Here is a 23,866-nt window from a genome sequence, read left to right on the forward strand (position 1 = left end):
AACAGTCAGAGTCAATTATTGCTACTTACACCAAACCTTTTCAGAGTTTCACTTGTGAATCATAGATTAAAACATATTTTCTTTAAGATGATGAATTTCTTATTATACAGCTGTATAAAATATAAGCTAATTGACATAACAGCAAAGAAAATATATATCAGCAATAAATGCAAACCTTCAGTATGGATGATAAACCCGATTTATCATGTAGATCTGAACTGCATTCTTCCATTTGGTCTCTGTGAATTAGGCAGAAACATAAAGTCCTCAATTCATCTACACAAATGTAACTGAAAGACTGAAAAGTTCCCCATTAAAATTGCTGTTACTGCAGATAAAGAATAACATTGTGTTATATTACAACACCAATTCCAAAAAGTTGGGAGATTGTGCAAATTGTAAATAAAAACAGAATGCAATGATATGGAAATCTCATAAACCTGTATTATATTCATAAGAAAGTATAGAAAACATATCAAATGTTTAAACTGAGACATTTCGCTATTTCATGAAAAATATTGGCTGATTTTGAATTTCATGACAGCAACACGTCTCAAAAAAGTTGGGAGGGGGGCAATAGGAGGCTGGAAAAGTTAGTGGTACAAAAACCCAAAAGCTGGAGGAACAATTTGCAAATAATTATGTCAATTGGCAACAGGTGAGTAACATGACTGGGTATGAAAAGAGCATCTTAGAGCTGCAGTGTCTCTCTGAAGTAAAGATGGGCAGAGGGTCACAATACCCCTAATACTGCACTGACAAATAGTGGAGCAATTTCAGAAAGAAGTTCCTCAGTATAAAACTGCAAAGAGGTTGAATATTTCATCATCTACAGCACATAATGCAATCAAATGATTCTGAGAATCTGGAGAAATCTCTGTGAAAAACCAGACTAGATGCCTGTGATAGTTTGGCCCTTAGGCAGCACTGCATCACAAACAGGCATGATTCTGTAATGGAATCAATAAATAGGCTCAGGAATATTTCCCACAAACATTGTCAGTGAACACAATTCGCGCTGCCATGCACAGATGCCAGTTAAAACTCTATCATCCAAAGAAGAAGCCGTATATGAAGATGATCCAGAATCACCGACGTCGTCTCTGGGCCAAAGCTCATTTAAAATGGACTGCGGCTGAGTGGAAAACTGTTCTGTGGTCAGTCGAATCTAAATTTGAAATTCTTTTTGGAAACCAGGGACACCATGTCATCCGGACTAAAGAGGAGAAGGACCACCCAGCGTGTTATCAGCACTCAGTTCAAAAGCCAGCATCTCTGATGGTGTGGGGGTGCATTAGTACATATGGCAGGGGCAGCCTGCATATCTGGAAAGGCACCATCAATGCTGAAAGGTATATCCAGGTCCTAGAGCAACAGATGCTCCCATCCAGACGACGTCTCTTTCAGTGAAGACCTTGCATTTTCCCACATGACAATGCCAAACCACACACTGCATCAATTACAACATGATGGATTCGTAGAAGAAGGGTCCGGGTACTGAACTGGCCTGCCAGCGGTCCAGATCTTCCAGCCACTGAGAACATTTGGTGCATCATAAAACTAAAAATATGACACAGAAGATCTAGGACAGTTCAGCAACTAGAATCCTGTATCAGACAAGAATGGGACAACATTCCTCTCCCAAAACTCAGACAACTGATCTCCTCAGTCCCCAGACATTTACAGACTGTTGTTAAAAGAAGAGGAGATGCCACACAGTGGTAAACATGGCCTTGTCCCAACTTTTGTGAGATGTGTTGCTGCTGCGACATTCAAAATTTTTCCTTACGATGATGCATTTTCTCAGTTTGAACATTTGATATGTTTTCTGTTCTGTTATGAATAAAATACAGGTTCATCAGATTTCCATATCACTGCATTATGTTTTTATTTACAATTTGCAGAACGTCCCAACATTTTTGGAATCGGGGTTGTAGTTTGGAAAGATGTATCTGCCATGTTAAGCTTTATTCACTGGGGCGGCTTCCTGATTCTCTCATGACAGCAGAAGAGAACCAGTGACATCAGGCTCCAGCACACAGAGACACAGCAGGCAGGAAGGACAGTTTTCTATGCAGCCCTTTGTACCCAGTGACATTTACAGTGATTCACTTGAATAGCAGAGCTAAATACCAGCATCTGATTCACAATCCTCAGTCAAGAAACTGGTTAAATAGCTTGTTGGTTAAATTCAGCACCTACAGGGCTAATGGGCCGAATCTGTCCTTCAGCACCTACAGGGTTCCTCCCCCCCCAGAGTGATCACACAGCTTCCTATGCAACCAGCAAACAGTGAATCCCCCCCGCTACCCCACCCCTCAATAAGGCTCTGCTTTGCTTATCAATGGAGCTGCCTGCTCTGTGAGCGACTGGCCCACAGCCGCGCCGGCCTGGGACTCGCAGGTGAGCAGGGAGCGTCAAACGGGGGGGGGGCGCCTATCAGCTTGTTGCCCGCATCACTGCCTCCCCGCTTCTGTACCAGCTGGTCCCCGGGCCCCCACTAGCCGGAGTGATACTGCTGCCTAAATATGATGAAACATTACGCATCATCATCCTGCACCTGTTCTCCATCCCAGTGGACATAATGTGCATGATGTCATCAGCGTGCGCCACTCAATCTAGTATGTCCTACTGTCTTACAGAATACTAACCGCTTCAGGGGTCATCGTTTGTCTGTCAGCCAGCAGCAGTGAGGGAAAACATACACACAGCTGTCCATGAACTTAAGTGCTGGTGATGCTGCCTCAGACCTTCAGAACGTTCTTATCCCATTAGGATGTGATGGGGATGTGCTGACCGGGGACAGGGGGAAGCGTGAGAGCGGGTGGGAAGGGGAGCGAGCAGTATGAGTGGAGGCAGGCCTCTCAGCTTACACCACCCAGCTGTCGGGGCCCAGCGCCCCCCGGTGTCCATTACCACAGGCGCAACCCAAGTCAAACACAGTATCTGCCGGTGCTATAGCGCCCCCCGGTGTCCATTACCACAGGCGCAACCCAAGACAAACACAGTATCTGCCGGTGCTATAGCGCCCCCCGGTGTCCATTACCACAGGCGCAACCCAAGACAAACACAGTATCTGCCGGCTCTATAGCGCCCCCCGGTGTCCATTACCACAGGCGCAACCCAAGTCAAACACAGTATCTGCCGGTGCTATAGCGCCCCCCGGTGTCCATTACCACAGGCGCAACCCAAGTCAAACACAGTATCTGCCGGTGTTATAGCGCCCCCCGGTGTCCATTACCACAGGCGCAACCCAAGGCAAACACAGTATCTGCCGGTGCTATAGCGCCCCCCGGTGTCCATTACCACAGGCGCAACCCAAGGCAAACACAGTATCTGCCGGTGCTATAGCGCCCCCCGGTGTCCATTACCACAGGCGCAACCCAAGGCAAACACAGTATCTGCCGGTGCTATACCGCCCCCCGGTGTCCATTACCACAGGCGCAACACAAGGCAAACACAGTATCTGCCGGTGCTATACCGCCCCCCAGTGTCCATTACCACAGGCGCAACCCAAGACAAACACAGTATCTGCCGGTGCTATAGCGCCCCCCGGTGTCCATTACCACAGGCGGAACCCAAGGCAAACACAGTATCTGCCGGTGCTATAGCTCCCCCCGGTGTCCATTACCACAGGCGCAACCCAAGACAAACACAGTATCTGCCGGTGCTATAGCGCCCCCCAGTGTCCATTACCACAGGCGCAACACAAGGCAAACACAGTATCTGCCGGTGCTATACCGCCCCCCAGTGTCCATTACCACAGGCGCAACCCAAGACAAACACAGTATCTGCCGGTGCTATACCGCCCCCCAGTGTCCATTACCACAGGCGCAACCCAAGACAAACACAGTATCTGCCGGTGCTATAGCGCCCCCCGGTGTCCATTACCACAGGCGCAACCCAAGACAAACACAGTATCTGCCGGTGCTATAGCGCCCCCCGGTGTCCATTACCACAGGCGGAACCCAAGGCAAACACAGTATCTGCCGGTGCTATAGCGCCCCCCGGTGTCCATTACCACAGGCGGAACCCAAGGCAAACACAGTATCTGCCGGTGCTATAGCTCCCCCCGGTGTCCATTACCACAGGCGCAACCCAAGACAAACACAGTATCTGCCGGTGCTATAGCGCCCCCCAGTGTCCATTACCACAGGCGCAACACAAGGCAAACACAGTATCTGCCGGTGCTATAGCGCCCCCCAGTGTCCATTACCACAGGCGCAACCCAAGACAAACACAGTATCTGCCGGTGCTATAGCGCCCCCCGGTGTCCATTACCACAGGCGCAACCCAAGACAAACACAGTATCTGCCGGTGCTATAGCGCCCCCCGGTGTCCATTACCACAGGCGCAGCCCAAGACAAACACAGTATCTGCCGGTGCTATAACGCCCCCCGGTGTCCATTACCACAGGCGCAACCCAAGACAAACACAGTATCTGCTGGTGCTATAGCGCCCCCCGGTGTCCATTACCACAGGCGCAACCCAAGACAAACACAGTATCTGCTGGTGCTATAGCGCCTCCTGGTGTCCATTACCACAGGCGTAACCCAAGACAAACACAGTATCTGCCGGTGCTATAGCGCCCCCCGGTGTCCATTACCACAGGCGTAACCCAAGACAAACACAGTATCTGCCGGTGCTATAGCGCCCCCCGGTGTCCATTACCACAGGCGCAACCCAAGACAAACACAGTATCTGCTGGTGCTATAGCGCCCCCCGGTGTCCATTACCACAGGCGCAACCCAAGGCAAACACAGTATCTGCCAGTGCTATAGCGCCCCCCGGTGTCCATTACCACAGGCGCAACCCAAGACAAACACAGTATCTGCCGGTGCCATAGAGAGATCAGCACAAGTCATACACACTGTGACGAGCTATAACACAGGCTGTAACTCTGCCAGGGGCTGATCTGGGCAGCTAGAGGCACATCGGGGAGGAACAAAGGATGGGGGGGCAGTTAGACTTCCTCCTGACGTGGCAGGGCAGAGTCTGGCAGAGGAACACACCAGACCTCTTATCTGCAGCTGCGTAACTGGCCCAGCTGCGCATGCAGGGCAGACAGCCTGAGAGCTGACAGGGCCTGGAAGGGCTGCGCGCTTTAGGAGCTCGATGGCTACCTCCAGGTCAGAGTTCCGACTCTTGCGTCCCCCTCCATCTGCATACTCGGACCGGATGCTAGTGAACGGCAGCACAGCCTCAGTCGGAACAATCTGGGTCGCCCTCCGCGGCCGTAACGCTCTGGGTCGCCCTCCGCGGCCGTAACACTCTGGGTCGCCCTCCGCGGCCGTAACACTCTGGGTCGCCCTCCGCGTCCGTAACATTCTGGGTCGCCCTCCGCGGCCGTAACGCTCTGGGTCGCCCTCCGCGGCCGTAACGCTCTGGGTCGCCCTCCGCGGCCGTAACGCTCTGGGTCGCCCTCCGCTGCCGTAACGCTCTGGGTCGCCCTCCGCGGCCGTAACGCTCTGGGTCGCCCTCCGCGGCCGTAACGCTCTGGGTCGCCCTCCGCGGCCGTAACGCTCCGGGTCGCCCTCCGCGGCTGTAATGCTGTTGGTCACGCCTGCTGGGGGGAAAGTATGACTTATTTTGACAAGTCTGGCTCATTTAAGTGAGAATTCCGTTCCATCAACGTGTCTTAAATTAATCCCAGCTGAGCTGCTATGGTAACTTAGGTGCGTGAACAAGTTTGGTCCGGACCAGGTGAACTGTCTCGCTTAGTTAAACTCTGTCTCAAAGAACGTCTGTCGTGTGGGAACAGATTCCCAAAAGATTGTTTCGTTGGATGAGATCATTGGCTTCCGCAAAACGTCAAAAAACAGGGAGCAATTTTTCAGGCAATCCGAGCAGGACCTTTTATTAGAGGGTATGACGAATTCAAAGATTTAATATGTACTAAAGGAAACGCATCAAAAGTGACCAAAACCAGAAAAGACGGCTGGCAAATAGTGTCCGACAAATTAAACGTGTATTAAAGTAGTTTTTAGTTATTGTATTTATCACTTGAATGTAGTATTATGGTTCCAGTGTTTCATCATTCTTTTATTGTCATAATTACAGTTAAAATAGAAGCACAATCATGCAGGACATGGGAACAAGTTAAAGCAAAGTACAAACACGGCATTTCATTCATATGTACATATATATATATATATATATATATATATATATATATATATATATATATATATATATATATATATATATATATATATATATATATGTGTGTGTGTATGTATGTGTTTGTTGATTTTACGTATATGAATGACGAGGCCATGACTGAACGGATTTCCACGCACGGACACTGATTAAGTCTGTGAGCTAATCCTTGTTTACGCAGAACAAACCGGCTCCGAGCAGGTTTGAGGATTTGGATGTGCTGCTATGACAACACATCCAGCAAGAGTTTCGAAAAACCGCGCCAAGTGCCCCAGGCGGCTGGCGTGTGCCAAGTGTCCCAGGTGGCTGGCATGTACCAACTACCCCAGGCAGCCGGCGTGTACCAACTACCCCAGGCAGCCGGCATATACCAAGTGCCCCAGGCGGCTGGCATGTACCAACTACCCCAGGCAGCCGGCGTGTACCAACTACCCCAGGCAGCTGGCGTGTGCCAAGTGTCCCAGGTGGCTGGAATGTACCAACTACCCCAGGCGGCAGGCGTCTGCCAAGTGTCCCAGGCGGCTGGCGTGTACCAACTACCCCAGGCAGCCGGCGTATACCAACTACCCCAGGCAGCTGGCGTGTGCCAAGTGTCCCAGGTGGCTGGCATGTACCAACTACCCCAGGCGGCTGGCGTGTACCAAGTGTCCCAGGTGGCTGGCATGTACCAACTACCCCAGGCAGCCGGCGTATACCAACTACCCCAGGCGGCAGGCGTCTGCCAAGTGCCCCAGGCGGCTGGCGTGTGGCAAGTGTCCCAGGCGGCTGGCATGTACCAACTACCCCAGGCGGCTGGCGTGTACCAACTACCCCAGGCGGCAGGCGGCTGCCAAGTGCCACAGGCGGCTGGCGTGTACCAAGTGCCCTATGGCCTGACTATAGACCCAGAGAGACATACATGCTAGTGGCTGTAACACTGTTACCTCTCAGGGCTCTTTCTGTTACACCCCACAGGGGGGCGCATTTCATGGCTTGCACTATAAATGTTGCCACTCACAGCTTCTAATGCCCTGAGGCCCCACTGGCCCCACTGGCCCGGTCCATAACCCAGCCGAGGCTCCAGGGGGCGCTATCTTGGGGCACCTTCAGCCACCGGCTCATTCCCCCACCGTGAGCTAAGAAGCGCTACTGGGGATCTTTCCTGCCTGCTGCCGTTAGACACCACAATGCCTGCTGTCGATGTGCAGCCCCCACAGCCAGCCTTAACGTCCCATTTTTAATGTGGTAAAAGCTGCTCTCTGTTTTTAATCATATAAATAACATAACACTTTGCTGCTGAACACAAGAGAATTTCCCCTCTTGGATCAACAAATAATCTTATTTTATACTCAGGGGATGAGAACCACTACAGTGTCACATTAATTATGATCTGAATCAGCAAGTATTTAAACGTCACCTTTGGCAAAGAAACCAATAGTCTTTCTCTTTTTTTGTCTGATGATAGTAGTTTATTGTTTAAGCCACACAGTTTGACTAAACATGTTAAACTAAAGCCTTCGTCTGAATATGATCTAATGAGTTCATGAGAGTGAAATTATTTGTTATCAAAACAGAAACATCCATCTCACGAGACGACAATCTATTGTCGAGTCATTCTTTAATGGACATGCAGGGGGGTAACAGGCAAACCAGTTTTTTCCAGCTCTGTGCTGAGGACTGAAATTTAAAATCCACTTTGCGATTAAATAACTTCCAATTCCGGCTCGCAGAAAGTCAGGTTTTACAGTAATCCTCATCCATTTACCTCAGATGTTATTTATATAGAATACAGACAAAACTTTTGTTTAAATTCTCAAGGTGATGGAATCTGTTAAAGGTAAAAATTGGTGCATTCATTATAAATATGTTATTTCCTCATAGCTTGTATGTGTCTCTGTGCCATTTGACTGAGAGTCTGAATGTCATTAACAGTGTTTGTTTAAATGTACATTTACCTTTGATCTGTAGGAAAAGGTCCCTTTCTGAAGTGGAGTGGATTTCCCATTGACGCGTCACTCTTCAGGGAAACACAGCTGGGTACAGGGGAGTCTGCTCTCTTCATCAGGACACTGTGGGCAGCGAGAGGAAACAAATCCTCATGGTATAAATATAATTCATACAATGGGGACGGCATCACACTGCTGTTTATCTTTCTGCTCTGTCTTCATGTACTTTGATATGCTGCGAAGCTCTTCATGTAAACAGACTTATTTACAGTCGGCTGTTAAGGAAATTGTCTCATCTAAAATTTAGATATTATATGAAACTTTTAGTATGACCGTTAAAAACCTCCATAACTAGACTTGACTGATGTTCCTTTTTACCTGTTTATATATGTTTTTGTTTGTTTGTTTAGTTTTGTTATGTGGCCATTTTGTATAGGAGGGATGGTCTGTTACTCGCCTCTAGTATAAAAGAACTGGCTGATTGTGGAAGAAGACGGTGAAGACAGAAGATGGCGAGGTCTTTTTATTAAGCTACACATATTAAAGTGCTGCCCACTGACCAGCCCTAGCTAGGAGCCCAGTTTACTTTTATGTTCTGGCCTGACTATAGACCCAGGGAGACATACATGCTAGTGGGCTGTAACACTGTTACCTCTCAGGGCTCTTTCTCTTACACCCCACAGGGGGGCGCATTTCATGGCTTGCACTATAAATGTTGTGACTCACAGCTTCTAATGTCCTGAGGCCCCAGGGCACTGGCCCCACTGTCCCGGTCCATAACCCAGCCGAGGCTCCAGGGGGCGCTATCTTGGAGCACCTTCAGCCACCGGCTCATTCCCCCACCGTGAGCTAAGAAGCGCTACTGGGGATCTTTCCTGCCTGCTGCCGTTAGACACCACAATGCCTGCTGTCGATGTGCAGCCCCCACAGCCAGCCTTAACGTCCCATTTTTAACCATTTAAAATTTTTTATCTATATTTATTTACTGAACTATATGGTATTTTCAGGATATTTTCTTTGTGTTCTGTGTACTTTTTAAACTTGTTATCCTACAGAAATTTCATTCACTTCTAAAAATGTTTACTTATTTTTGCACTGAATCAGCAAAATTTAATTCTCACCTTTGGCAAAGAAACCAATAGTCTTTCTCTGTTTTGTCTGATGATACTGGTTCATTATTAAGCCACATTGTTCCATTAAACATGTTAAACTGAAGCCTTAGTCTGAGCATAATCTAATGGATTCATGAGAATGAAATTATTTATTAACACAGAAGCATCCGTCTCACATGTTGACAATCTATTGCTGAGTCATTCTTTAATGGACATGCAGGGGGGAAACAGGCAAACCAGTGTTTTCCAGCTCTGTGCTCCAGACTGAAATTTAAAATCCACTTTGCGATTAAATAACTTCCAATTCCAGCTCACAGAAAGTCAGGTTTTACAGTAATCCTCATCCATTTACCTCAGATGTTATTTATACAGAATACAGACAAAACTTTTGTTTAAATTCTCAAGGTGATGGAATCTGTTAAAGGTAAAAATTGCTGCATTCATTATAAATATGTTATTTCCTCATAGCTTGTATGTGTCTCTGTGCCTTTTGACTGAGAGTCTGAATGTCATTAACAGTGTTTGTTTAAATGCACATTTACCTTTGATCTGTAGGAAAAGGTCCCTCTCTGAAGTGGGGTGGGGGGCCCATTGACCTGTCACTCTTCAGGGAAACACAGCTGGGTACAGGGGAGTCTGCTCTCTTCATCGGGACACTGTGGGCAGCGAGAGGAAACAAACCCTCATGGTATAAATATAATTCATACAATGGGGACGACATCACACTGCTGTTTAGCCTTCTGCTCTGCCTTCATGCACTTTGATATGCTGTGAAGCTCTTGATGTAAACAGACTTATTTACAGTCAGCTTTTAAGGAAATTGTCTCATCTAAAATTTAAATATTATATGAAACTTTTAGTATGACCGTTAAAAACCTCCATAACTAAACTAGACTGATGTTCCTTTTTACCTGTTTATATATGTTTTTGTTTGTTTGTGTAGTTTTGTTATATGACCATTTTGTATAGGAGGGATGGTCTGTTACTCGCCTCTAGTATAAAAGAACTGGCTGATTGTGGAAGAAGACGGTGAAGACAGAAGATGGCGAGGTCTTTTTATGAAGCTACACATATTAAAGTGCTGCCCACTGACCAGCCCTAGCTAGGAGCCCAGTTTACTTTTATGTTCTGGCCTGACTATAGACCCAGAGAGACATGCATGCTAGTGGGCTGTAACACTGTTACCTCTCAGGGCTCTTTCTCTTACACCCCACAGGGGGGCGCATTTCATGGCTTGCACTATAAATGTTGTCACTCACAGCTTCTAATGTCCTGAGGCCCCAGGGCACTGGCCCCACTGGCCCGGTCCATAACCCAGCCGAGGCTCCAGGAGGCGCTATCTTGGGGTACCTTCAGCCACCGGCTCATTCCCCCACCGTGAGCTAAGAAGCGCTACTGGGGATCTTTCCTGCCTGCTGCCGTTAGACACCACAATGCCTGCTGTCGATGTGCAGCCCCCACAGCCAGCCTTAAAATCTGAGTTTTAACCATTTAAAATTTTTTATCTATATTTATTTATTGAACTATATGGTATTTTCAGGATTTTTTCTTTGTGTTCTGTGTACTTTTTAAACTTGTTATCCTACAGAAATTTCATTCACTTCTAAAAATGTTTACTTATTTTTGCACTGAATCAGCAAAATTTAATTGTCACCTTTGGCAAAGAAACCAACAGTCTTTCTCTTTTTTTTGATGATCCTGCCTCATTATTAAGCCACATTGTTCCATTAAACATGTTAAACTAAAGCCTTAGTCTGAGCATAATCTAATGGATTCATGAGTGAAATTATTTATTAACACAGAAGCATCCGTCTCACATGTTGACAATCTATTGTCGAGTCTTTCTTTAATGGACATGCAGGGGGAAACAGGCAAACCAGTGTTTTCCAGCTCTGTGCTCCAGACTGAAATTTAAAATCCACTTTGTGATTAAATAACTTCCAATTCCAGCTCGCAGAAAGTCAGGTTTTACAGTAATCCTCATCCATTTACCTCAGATGTTATTTATATAGAATACAGACAAAACTTTTGTTTAAATTCTCAAGGTGATGGAATCTGTTAAAGGTAAAAATTGCTGCATTCATTATAAATATGTTATTTCCTCATAGCTTGTATGTGTCTCTGTGCCATTTGACTGAGAGTCTGAATGTCATTAACAGTGTTTGTTTAAATGCACATTTACCTTTGATCTGTAGGAAAAGGTCCCTCTCTGAAGTGGAGTGGTTGCTCCATTGACCTGTCACTCATCATGGAAACACAGCTGGGTACAGGGGAGTCTGCTCTCTCCATCAGGACACTGTGGGCAGCAAGAGGAAACAAACCCTCATGGTATAAATATAATTCATACAATATGGACGGCATCACACTGCTGTTTAGCCTTCAGCTCTGCCTTCATGTACTTTGATATGCTGTGAAGCTCTTGATGTAAACAGACTTATTTACAGTCGGCTGTTAAGGAAATTGTCTCATCTAAAATTTAGATATTATATGAAACTTTTAGCATCACTGTTAAAAACCTCCACAACTAGACTTGACCGATGTTCCTTTTTACCTCTTTATATATGTTTTTGTTTGTTTGTTTAGTTTTGTTATGTGGCCATTTTGTATAGGAGGGATGATCTGTTACTCGCCTCTAGTATAAAAGAACTGGCTGATTGTGGAAGAAGACGGTGAAGACAGAAGATGGCGAGGTCTTTTTATGAAGCTACACATATTAAAGTGCTGCCCACTGACCAGCCCTAGCTAGGAGCCCAGTTTACTTTTATGTTCTGGCCTGACTATAGACCCAGAGAGACATGCATGCTAGTGGGCTGTAACACTGTTACCTCTCAGCGCTCTTTCTGTTACACCCCACAGGGGGGCGCATTTCATGGCTTGAACTATAAATGTTGTGACTCACAGCTTCTAATGTCCTGAGGCCTCAGGGCACTGGCCCCACTGGCCCGGTCCATAACCCAGCCGAGGCTCCAGGAGGCGCTATCTTAGGGCACCTTCAGCCACCGGCTCATTCCCCCACCGTGAGCTAAGAAGCGCTACTGGGGATCTTTCCTGCCTGCTGCCGTTAGACACCACAATGCCTGCTGTCGATGTGCAGCCCCCACAGCCAGCCTTAACGTCCGAGTTTTAATGCGGTAAATGCAGCTCTCTGTTTTTAATCATATAAATAACATGCATTTCTATTTATATATTGAACAATATTGTATTTTCAGGACTTTTTCATAATGCACTGTGTACTTCTTAAACTTGTTAACTTACAGAAATTTTGTTTACTTCTATAAATGTTTACTCACTTGCACTATATCTGCTGTCTTTGCACGTTGTCTTTGTTTTACATTGTATGTTTGTATCTGTGCACTTTGTTGCTGAACGCAAGAGAATTTAACCCTGGAATCAACAAATCATGTTATTTTATACTCAGGGGATGAGAACCACTACAGTGTCACATTAATTATGATCTGAATCAGCAAGTATTTAAACGTCACCTTTGGCAAAGAAACCAATAGTCTTTCTCTTTTTTTGTCTGATGATAGTAGTTTATTGTTTAAGCCACACAGTTTGATTAAACATGTTAAACTGAAGCCTTCATCTGAGTATGATCTAATGAATTCATGAGAGTGAAATTATTTGTCATCAAAACAGAAACATCCGTCTCACAAGACGACAATCTATTGTCGAGTCATTCTTTAATGGACATGCAGGGGGGTAACAGGCAAACCAGTTTATTTCCAGCTCTGTGCTGAGGACTGAAATTTAAAATCTACTTTGCGATCAAATAACTTCCAATTCCAGCTTGCAGAAAGTCAGGTTTTACAGTAATCCTCATCCATTTACCTCAGATGTTATTTATATAGAATACAGACAAAACTTTTGTTTAAATTCTCAAGGTGATGGAATCTGTTACAGGTAAAAATTGCTGCATTCATTATAAATATGTTATTTCCTCATAGCTTGTATGTGTCTCTGTGCCATTTGACTGAGAGTCTGAATGTCCCTAACAGTGTTTGTTTAAATGCACATTTACCTTTGATCTGTAGGAAAAGGTCCCTCAAAGAATCTGATTCGTTGCTTCACTGACCAGTCACTCTTCATGGAAACACAGCTGGGTACAGGGGAGTCTGCTCTCTTCATCGGGACACTGTGGGCAGCAAGAGGAAACAAACCCTCATGGTATAAATATAATTCATACAATGGGGACGACATCACACTGCTGTTTAGCCTTCTGCTCTGCCTTCATGCACTTTGATATGCTGTGAAGCTCTTGATGTAAACAGACTTATTTACAGTCAGCTTTTAAGGAAATTGTCTCATCTAAAATTTAAATATTATATGAAACTTTTAGTATGACCGTTAAAAACCTCCACAACTACACTTGACTGATGTTCCGTTTTACCTGTTTATATATTTTTGTTTGTTTGTTTAGTTTTGTTATGTGGCCATTTTGTATAGGAGGGATGGTCTGTTACTCGCCTCTAGTATAAAAGAACTGGCTGATTGTGGAAGAAGACGGTGAAGACAGAAGATGGCGAGGTCTTTTTATTAAGCTACACATATTAAAGTGCTGCCCACTGACCAGCCCCAGCTAGGAGCCCAGTTTACTTTTATGTTATGGTCTGACTATAGACCCAGAGAGACATGCATGCTAGTGGCTGTAACACTGTTACCTCTCAGGGCTCTTTCTCTTACACCCCACAGGGGGGCGCTTTTCAGAAGCAGATCCACCCATTGTTATGCTGATCCAGACCAGATGATTCCTGCTGGGGCCTCTGTGAACATGAAGGGTAAGTAGATACATAGATAAATACACAATATCGAGGACTCAGCATTTTTACATCAAACTGATGAATTGTGTCTCCATTCTGTTATGTTCCATGTGTACAATTACACGTAGTAAAGAGGTTTAGTGCAAAATTTCAATGCCACATTTTTTTAGAAACATATGTATAAACATCCTCTCCTGGATCTCCTGTTCCAGTGATCCCAGGAGCTAAGCTGCCCGGGGCTTTATGCCTCTAGTAGGGTCACCCAAGGCAAACAGGTCCTGGGTGAGGAACCAGACGAACTGCGGCTCATTTGACCCCTTATGATGAGTAAAAACATGGATTCACGTTCTCCCTCCCCTGGACGCGGGTCACTAGACTTTTATGGATGGAATTTCTAGGCACAACCAGGGTGTTGAGGGTGTCCGGTTTGGTGACCTCAGGATTGGGTCTCTGCTTTTTGCAGATGATGTGGTTCTGTTGGGCTCATCAGACCGTGACCTTCGGCTCTCACTGGAGCAGTTCGCAGTGTGAAGCGGCTGGGATGAGAATCAGCACCTCCAAATCCGAGACCATCGTCCTCAGCCGGAAAAGGGTGGAGTGCTGTCTTCGGGTCGGCGAGGGGGTCTTTCCCCAAGTGGAGGAGATTAAGTATCTCAAGGTCTTGTTCATGAGTGAGGGAAGGATGGAGCGGGTGATCGACAGGTGGATCGGTGACTGCAGTGGGTGCATGTATACAGCAGTGATATTCCAGCAGACCAGGGGAGGACAGATGTACTTAAACAAAGTACATCTACACAGTACAGTACAAAAACCACGACCTCCATCACACCTATCACCCCCCTACCCTCCCCCCCGGAACTCAGAATACACGAAGCGGGTGTGAGCCGGCTGTTCCAGAAACAGAAATCCAAGAAGCCCCCAGACCAGACGGTGTCTCCCCCTCCTGCCTCAGAACCTGTGCTGATCAGCTGGCTCCCATCTTCACCCACATCGTCAATAGATCCCTGGAGCTGTGTGAAGTTCCCTCCTGCTTCAAACGCTCCACCATTATCCTGGTCCCCAAGAAACCCTCCATCACAGGACTGAATGACTACAGACCTGTCGCCTTGACGTCTGTGGTCATGAGATCCTTTGAACGCCTGGCTTTAGCCCATCTGAAGGACATTACAGGACACCAGCTGGACCCCCTGCAGTTTGCCTACCGGGCAAACAGGTCGGTGGATGATGCAGTAAATATGGGGCTGCATTATATCCTGCAACATCTCGACCGTCCAGGAACTTATGCCAGGATCCTGTTTGTGGACTTTAGTTCGGCTTTCAAAACCATTGTGGCTAATCTTCTCTCCTCCAAACTCTCCCAGCTCAGCGCGTCACCAGCTACCTGCCAGTGGATCACCAGCTTCCTGACAGAGAGGAAGCAGCAAAGGCTGGGGGGGTCACTTCTGAAACACGGTCCCTCAGTATCGGTGCCCCTCAAGGATGTGTCCTCTCCCCACTGTGCTTCTCCCTCTACACCAATGACTGCACCTCCAGGAACTCAGCTGTAAATCTCCTGAAGTTTGCAGACGACACCATCATTGGACTCATTCAGGATGGTGATGAGTCTGCATACCGGCAGGAAGTGGAGCGGCTGGTACTCTGGTGCAGTCAGTACAACCTGGAGCTGAACACGCACAAGACTGTAGAGATGACAGTGGACTTCAGGAGACGTCCGTCATCACTGCTCCCCCTCAGCATATCAGACAGCCCGGTGTCTACTGTGGAGTTCTTCAAGTTCCTGGGTACCACCATCTCCCAGGACCTGAAGTGGGAGACCAACATCTCCTCCATCCTCAAAAAGGCCCAGCAGAGGATGTACTTCCTGAGACAACTGAGGAAGTACAGTCTTCCACAGGAGCTGCTGATCCAGTTCTACACTGCAGTCACTGAGTCTGTCCTCTGCTCCTCCATCACAGTCTGGTATGGAGCAGCCACCAAACAGGACAGGAAGAGACTGCAGCGGACCGTACGGACAGCAGAAAGATCATCGGTGCCCCACTGCCCTCCATCACAGTCTGGTATGGAGCAGCCACCAAACAGGACAGGAAGAGACTGCAGCGGACCGTACAGACAGCAGAAAGATCATCGGTGCCCCCTGCCCTCCATCACAGTCTGGTATGGAGCAGCCACCCAACAGGACAGGAAGAGACTGCAGTGGACCGTACAGACAGCAGAAAGATCATCGGTGCCCCACTGCCCTCCATCACAGTCTGGTATGGAGCAGCCACCAAACAGGACAGGAAGAGACTGCAGTGGACCGTACAGACAGCAGAAAAGATCATCGGTGCCCCACTGCCCTCCATCCAGGACCTGTCTCTCAAGATCCAGGAAAATGGCAGGAGAATCATCACAGATCCCACACCCCCTTTACACAGACTTTCTGAGCTGCTGCCCTCTGGCAGACGATATAGAAGCCTGCAGACCAGGACACCCGACACAGGAACAGCTTCTCTCCCCTCGCCATCTCCCTCCTAAACAGCTGATCTGTCACATTGCTAAACACCTACAGCACTGCAACTGCACTGTATGTACAGTCTGTGGGATATATTTCTGTAATCTTTGTATTTTCTGTATACAAGATTTACGTTGCTTACTATATCGTATTGTTCATTTACACACTTTATGTGTATATGTGTGTGTATGTATATATGTATGTATATATGTACAAATGTACTGTATATACTGTATATATATATATATATATATATACAGTATCCATACATATATTTACATTTATAAATAGTATACACATATACATACAAATAACACTTTTATACATTTTTTTAACATTTACCTTTATATTTATAAATATAAATCCATAATACATATTCATATTGTAGATTGTTGTTTTTACACTGTTGTGCTTCAGACCATCGACCGGAATCTAATTCCTTGTATGTGTTCGCTCACATACTTGGCCAATAAACCCGATTCTGATTCTGATTTCCAAGGGACCTAAAAGTATGACAAGTCCAAATCGCTATTACAACAGTTCCGAATATAATTTAACCATGTCGAAGTCACAAAGATTTTCCCATTTTTTCCTCAACTCGTTCTCACACTGACAAGAAAAAAAATTAATTAATCAGCTCGACAAGTATCCGCTGGTCAGGAAGACGACGACTCCCATTCTATCGCGGGCGGTGCCGATTCTGTGCTGGACCGGATTTTGGCTCGTATCGATGGTATTGAAAAATCTCTAAACGCCTTGGACGATATAAAGTCATCAATTTCCTCCATTGAGATATCTCTTTCTATCTTATTACTGTTAATGATTTGTTGTGATTGGTCGGCTACACTACTCACGGTTTGGCGGAGTAAGTGACACCACCTTCTGTCATTCAGCTGCGCTGTGGGTTGCGTTTGACTTATTCTTTACCGATTATTAAAATCAGACTTGCGAACTATTTGCATTAAACGGTTTAAATACGACTGCAAAGTATGACTACAATTAAGATCAGCACATTTCAGATTGGAGAACACAGAACAGATCCGTAGTTAAACCTTTGATTTAATAAAATGTTAAGCATAGAGTTTAACCCGGATGTTTCGGCACACTGCCATTAATCCCCAACACTTAATAAAAGAAAAACTTAATACAGCTTCAAAATATTACAGCCTACGTCCCGGTCCATAGTTACGCAGCACAGTATATTAGGCGAACTCATGGCTGAGCGTAAGTAATTAAATATTATTGATGTTAATTTGAAAACTCTTCAGGCAAGATCTTTGAAAAATCTTCTGATACACGTACCTACTGTGCTGTACGGACGTATATTTAATGTTTAATTATATTGAAATTTTTAAATTCCGCTGTATATGTAGGCTGTGTTAAACATATCAATTTTATTATTAATTTAATCTTACCTTGAAACATATAATATCTTTACATTACTCCAGAATCTTGATAAAATGTTTCTTGATAAAATGGCGACTCTGCCTTTAAAATGCCGACACTTAATTTCACTTTCGTTTACAGGCAGGAAATGATCAGCTCCGTCTCATGCAAAAAATGGACACGGACTCAGCGGCACTTCGTAGGGTTTTGGGGGGATATTATCTATGTGTCTATGTTGCACACTTGGACAAGGTGAATAAATTACAGGCATGCATAGGGTTCTTTTTCAATAATGTGATGATTTTTACTGAAAAACACTGAAACACAAGCACAAAAACCCGCTTGTTAAACAGGACTGTACGCTGCGATCCTGGTCGAGTGCTCTGCATGACGCATGCGCTCTTTGCACTCCACTCAGTGGACCCCCCCCGCGAGCTGGCCAAAGTGCCTGTGTGTGCTCCGCTCCTGTTACCCTGCCTGCCTGAATCGCACCACAGTTGTCCCTGCCCTAAACCCATCAGCCACGCAGTACATTACACTATCACAAGAGATGAACAATGCAAATAACAGTGCAAAATAATAACATTGAACACAATATTTAGCATATGGGAAACTAACAAGGGGTCCACATCTATTAGTAACAATAACCGTAATTCGGTTAGGCCACTTAAAAAAAAAATTAAAAATTGGTTCTCGTCCCCTCCCGACCCGCCGAAATGCCTCTGACCCGAATTTTTTTAAATTTATTTCGTAAAAATCGCATGGAAAATGCCCAAGAATGACGAAATTTGAATTTCCCGCGCATTCCACATCGACGATTGATCCACATTGTGTAATCCTAGTCTTGGAATGGTTTCATGAACCTAAATTTGTCTCTACCTGAGATAGGCTAGTGCAAAGATTTAAATCTGGGGTAGTGATGTGGTATATGTTCTTAAGTACTTGTTTGTAGAGTTGCATTTCCTTGTTCAACCATTCAGGTTCCTGTATTTTGTAAATTCCTCGTGTTTTAACATGTTCTAATACACTTTCTTTCTAGATATATATTTTAAAATCTTGGTTGTTCATTTAGAATGGGAATGACAAACAGAATATTGGTTTCAAATAGTATCATTTTTATATTCACGAATGAAACATCAGCATAAAGTATCCAAATCAATAGTTGGGAAGGCATTTATGAGATACACATGGATCAAGGAATTTACATTCTTGTATTTTCTTACATTTAATATATTTGAAACGCAACAAACTGGAAGAACTGAGGAGGCGTACTAAGTAGGTCTGCTCTCTTCGGTATGTATTTTCAAATATGTTTTTTCTTACATATTTGAAAGTCCAAACAGTCAATCAAAATTTGTAAAAAGGACGAGAACCATTTTTTTTAAGTGGCCTTATAACACAGATTCAGGATGATCGTGCGTGTAAAAAGCGGTACTGCAGTATAGTGATGTGTCGGTCGCGAACGAAACGGCTCTCGGAGCCGGCTCTTTGAAGTGAACGATCGGAGCCGGCTCCTGCCTGTGAGCCGGAGTCAGAGCCGCTTTTTTCTTTCTTTATTTTTTTTTCAAGGCGCACGGATTGGTCAACCGCACGATGCGGTTGAGCTCTGAGCAAGAAGGGGAGGGGCGGTGCTACAGGGTGCGTTCGACTAGGGCTTAAGTCTTAAGTCGTCTTGCTCTCGTGAAGTTTTTGTACCATGTAACATGGTGACGTTTTGCAGCGCCGGCCGAAGTTGGACAAAAAGAAATCTAACCATGATGTATTGCTTTAAGCCAGTGCCGTAAATAGCTGCGTGAAGTCGAACGCACCCATAGACAAATACAGCAATCACACGCACAAGACAGAGAAACAGGAGAAAAGGAGACACGTGCGACAAAATGAATGACTGCAGGAAACGGAGTAAAATTTGGATACATTTCAATTACATTGATAATACAAAGGCAGAGTGTAGAGCGTGCAAGGTGCAACATGAGAACTGTACATCCATCAGTGCAGTGGGAAGTAAACAGGCAAGCAAGTGAACCTGCTACTAATGAAAGTGACAGTTTGTCTACTGCAACTGTTGAAAGTGCCAGTTTGTCAATGTCTACACCGTCATCCAGTACGGCACCACAACCACCTAGACCTACAACCTAGAGCTCTATGAGACAGTTTGTGCAAAAAGCTATGACTCCAGTAAAACAGAAAACAACTGATGAGAAATTGGCTAAAATGATTGCATGCGATTTCCAACCATAGTAATTCCATCCATCCATCCATTTTCCAAACCACTTATCCTACTGGGTCGCAGGGGGTCCGGAGTCTATCCTGGAAATAATGGGCACGAGGCAGGAAACAACATAGGATGGGGGGCCAGCAGGGACGGATTATGGGTTGTGTGGGCCCCTGGGTAAAACGTTCCACACACATGTGACCCAGGCAGAGACTTGAACCTGGGACCCAAAGGTGTGAGGCGACAGTGCTAACCACTGCACCACCATGCCGCCCCCCATAGTAATTCATTTCACTAATAATTTTACATTATTTTTGGTAATAAATTCATTTAAGCACCAAAAAAATCTGAAGAGCCACTTGGGAGCCGAAAGAGCCGGCTCTTTTAAGTGAGCCGAGCCATAAGAGCCGGAATTCCCATCACTACTGCAGTAACACTTAAATCATTAACAGTGGCGATTTGAGAAATTTAGAAATGGGGGAATCCAAGCTATTGGCGGGGTCAAAGACAAAACTGTGTAATTTTATAATTTCATGAAAATATATTAACTGGTGTAGCGAAGTAAAGGTCAAACTAAACACTTGAATCACACTTAAAAAAAAAATTCCAATACTCAACAAGTACAGGTAATATATTTTACAGACAGAATATTAAACAAAACAAAAACAAAAAATGATATTCAGACAGAGTTATTACAAAGTAAAAGATTACCATCTCAATACCAAATATGACAGAACATTTTAGCACTATGTCTATACATCAGGTAAAAACGCATCAAATCAGGATACAGTTCTGATTGTTTTTTATTTTTAGACTTTCTGATTAGATTAATATAATTTATTAGGTCTAATTTGTAAACAAGGAAAAATAGGTTAGATTTATTGTATTTACATTTATGAATATAAAATTAGTAGTATTAAATTTATCTGTATTGTCGCGCCCGGCTCGTACGATCCTCCTGTGTGCCACGCCCCCTCGTTAACCTCATATGGAACCCCGACGTTATCAGATGTTTCTTGTTTCATTCAGTCCTGTGTATTTAAGTCCACGTCAGAGTACGTATCCCCAGTTCCGTCATAGACGTCGTGCTCCGTGTTTCGCCTCGTCTGTTTGTTCTACCTAATACGCCGGAGTTCCTGATTCTCCGCTCCCTGCTCGCCCGACGGCGATCGTGACATGTATTCTTCCAGTCACAAAAACCCGCAAAAAACATCTTTACAAGAAAACTGAAAATTATGACATACATTTGTTTGTATGATGTTAAGCATATCAGAGTAGAATTTTTCAGAAAAGACCAAAATAAACGAACATTAGTTTTGCAGTCACATTCACAGAAAGAACAGCTGGTGTCAATCTCTCTCATCCTTTTAGATTGAAAATATTTGGACGGATAAACTTTATATGACAATTTAAAGGTGACTTCTACATTACTTGTTAATAAAAACTTACATGGTAAAGTCCACACCTTTTTCCAAGGTATATTATCCACTATGCCATTCCAGTATGAAACAACATATGGAACGAAGGTGTAGTTTTGGGTAAAGAATGTCCTGATTTTTAAATTATTATTTCTTGAAAAGCATGTATAGAAAAACACACCTTACCAACAGCAGATTTAACAGGATTCATAGATGGAACAAAATTCTTCAACAACATAACTACTCCATCAGGGATTGTATCAAAAACAATGGCAAACTTTAGCGCTTATTGGGATTTCAAAAACTGACAGAAACTCTGAATAGCTATAAAGCTGCCCAGCTCTGCTACATAGTATACATATTAAAAGTACACAGCAAATGTGCCAGTGTTAAATTAACACTGCATGGTGTCTATATGGGTTCACAGCATACCAGGAGCTGCACAGAAAAGGGCATCACAACTGTCCTAACACCTTTCCACATATGCTAAACATTCAAGAGCAGGACCGGCAATCAAATACACCCCCACCCCATTAAAACATATACCACTCTGGAGACGTGTGCTGTCGGTTTCCAAGAGATTTTTGCTGACTTCACACCAACATACTATAAACCCACCAGCACCACAGCTCTCTAACCTTCAGGGTCAGCCAGAACTGAGCCAGCAAACCTTCAATATAAACCAAGAAACAGCTGTAAGGTCCTTTTTGGTCAGAGTCTTTCTCATGATGGTGGGTAAATGTGGGACGGCTCTTCTGATCCTCATGACTTCTTGTGCGCATATTAAAATGGGGCAGATATGTGGGGATGGAGACTCGGTGACTTACAGTAACACCCTATGGTGTAAATTGATCACTATAAGAGTTAATAAAGATTAACACTGTAAAAACAACACTCATGGCACTCTGTAAAGTGTGAAAGATAACACTGGACCCATATAAACACCATGCAGTGTTAATGTAACACTGGCACATTTGCTGTGTAGTGAGCGGCATTTAGCAACCAGCATCAAAAATATTTTAGCTGTATTTTGTTAGTTTATAAGTCGCCCCCGGTTTATTTAATTACATGTATTAGCTATAGGAACTAGAGCCCGGTATTTACAGTAGTGACATACATTAAAAGCATTTTAAAACTTTGGTAGAATAATGCCTTAGTTATTTTAATAAACAAGCTTTTTCAGTAAATGTTTGTTCACACTCATGCGAGCGCACACACACACACACATACAGACACACGCACACAGACACACGCACACACACACACGCACACACACAGACACACGCACACACACACAGACACACGCACACACACGCACAGACACACGCACGCACACAGACACACACGCACACACACACACACGCACAGATAAGATAAGATAAGAAAAAACTTTATTTATCCCGAGGGAAATTCTTTTGTCCTTTACATGCTCAGTGCAACAATAGGAATAAAGGTAAAGAAAATAATAGTGCAAATAACTATGAGTAATACTTTGTATTATAACTATATAAATACTCCTAAATACTCATACTTTGTACAAAGTAAAAAAAAAAAAAAAAAACTGTAACTAAGCTATAACAAATATAAAATAACAGATTATTAGTGCATGTGGTAATGAAAAGTGTCTTAGTGTTGTGCCTTGAATAATTGAGATAGCAGCATGTGATGATGGGTAAAACAAACATTCAATACCAAACAGATGATAATATTGCACAATCCAAATAAGGATTAATGACAGTTCTGAAAAAATCACCTACAAAATGAGGAAGAGTTATACAGTCTTATTGCCACAGGTAGAAAGGATTTCCTGTGTCGTTCGGTTCTGCATTTGCAGGCAGTTAGTCTTTTGCTGTGGGAGCTCTGATGACCCATCATGGCTGCGTACATGGGGTGGGAGGGGTTGTCCATGATGCTGAGAAGCTTTTTCAGCATCTCCTCTCAGACACCTCCGCCTGGTTCTCCAGTCTGACCCCCAGGACACAGGCACAGACACACACACACAGACACACACACACTCACAGACACACAGACACACACACACACACACAGACACACACACACACAGACACACACACACACACAGACACACACACAGACACACACACACACAGACACACACACAGACACACGCACACACACACACACAGACACACACACACGCACACACACACACAGACACACAGACACACACATACAGACACACACAGACACACACACAGACGCACACACACACAGACACACACGCACACACAGAGACACACACAGAGACACACACACAGACACACACACACACACGCACACACACACACACACACACAAAACCCCAGACACGTACACAAGTGCACACCCCAAGGACTGTCCTGTAGAGTTTGATAATCAAACTCAATCAAAAATCACCAGGCA

At 44.6% G+C, this 23,866-nt stretch overlaps 1 protein-coding gene across 23 annotated transcripts in view; it reads right to left on the reverse strand.

The window, feature by feature from the left end:
- Positions 1–18,144, reverse strand: part of LOC125722160 (NACHT, LRR and PYD domains-containing protein 12-like) — a 106,726-nt gene extending 88,582 nt beyond the window's left edge. For 2 of the 23 annotated variants that reach the window (XR_007386185.1, XM_048998295.1), the window contains exons 1-7: positions 17,863–18,140; positions 13,858–13,959; positions 13,218–13,331; positions 11,379–11,492; positions 9,739–9,852; positions 8,094–8,207; positions 176–239 (exon numbers count right to left, since the gene is read on the reverse strand). Coding sequence is in view for 22 of the 23 variants with exons in the window: in XM_048998295.1 (XP_048854252.1) it covers positions 176–239; positions 8,094–8,207; positions 9,739–9,852; positions 11,379–11,492; positions 13,218–13,331; positions 13,858–13,919 (582 nt within the window). In the remaining variant the exon portion in view is untranslated. Of the gene's footprint in view, positions 1–175; positions 240–8,093; positions 8,208–8,736; positions 9,068–9,738; positions 9,853–10,381; positions 10,438–11,378; positions 11,493–12,021; positions 12,082–13,217; positions 13,332–13,857; positions 13,960–17,862 lie in introns of those variants that run through there. The other 21 variants (XM_048998312.1, XM_048998301.1, XM_048998298.1 and 18 more) reach the window with 21 other exon arrangements.
- Between the last annotated feature and the right edge of the window lie 5,722 nt (positions 18,145–23,866).

This window comes from Brienomyrus brachyistius, unplaced genomic scaffold (assembly GCF_023856365.1).
Source record: "Brienomyrus brachyistius isolate T26 unplaced genomic scaffold, BBRACH_0.4 scaffold37, whole genome shotgun sequence".
In the NCBI taxonomy this organism is placed as follows: domain Eukaryota; kingdom Metazoa; phylum Chordata; class Actinopteri; order Osteoglossiformes; family Mormyridae; genus Brienomyrus; species Brienomyrus brachyistius.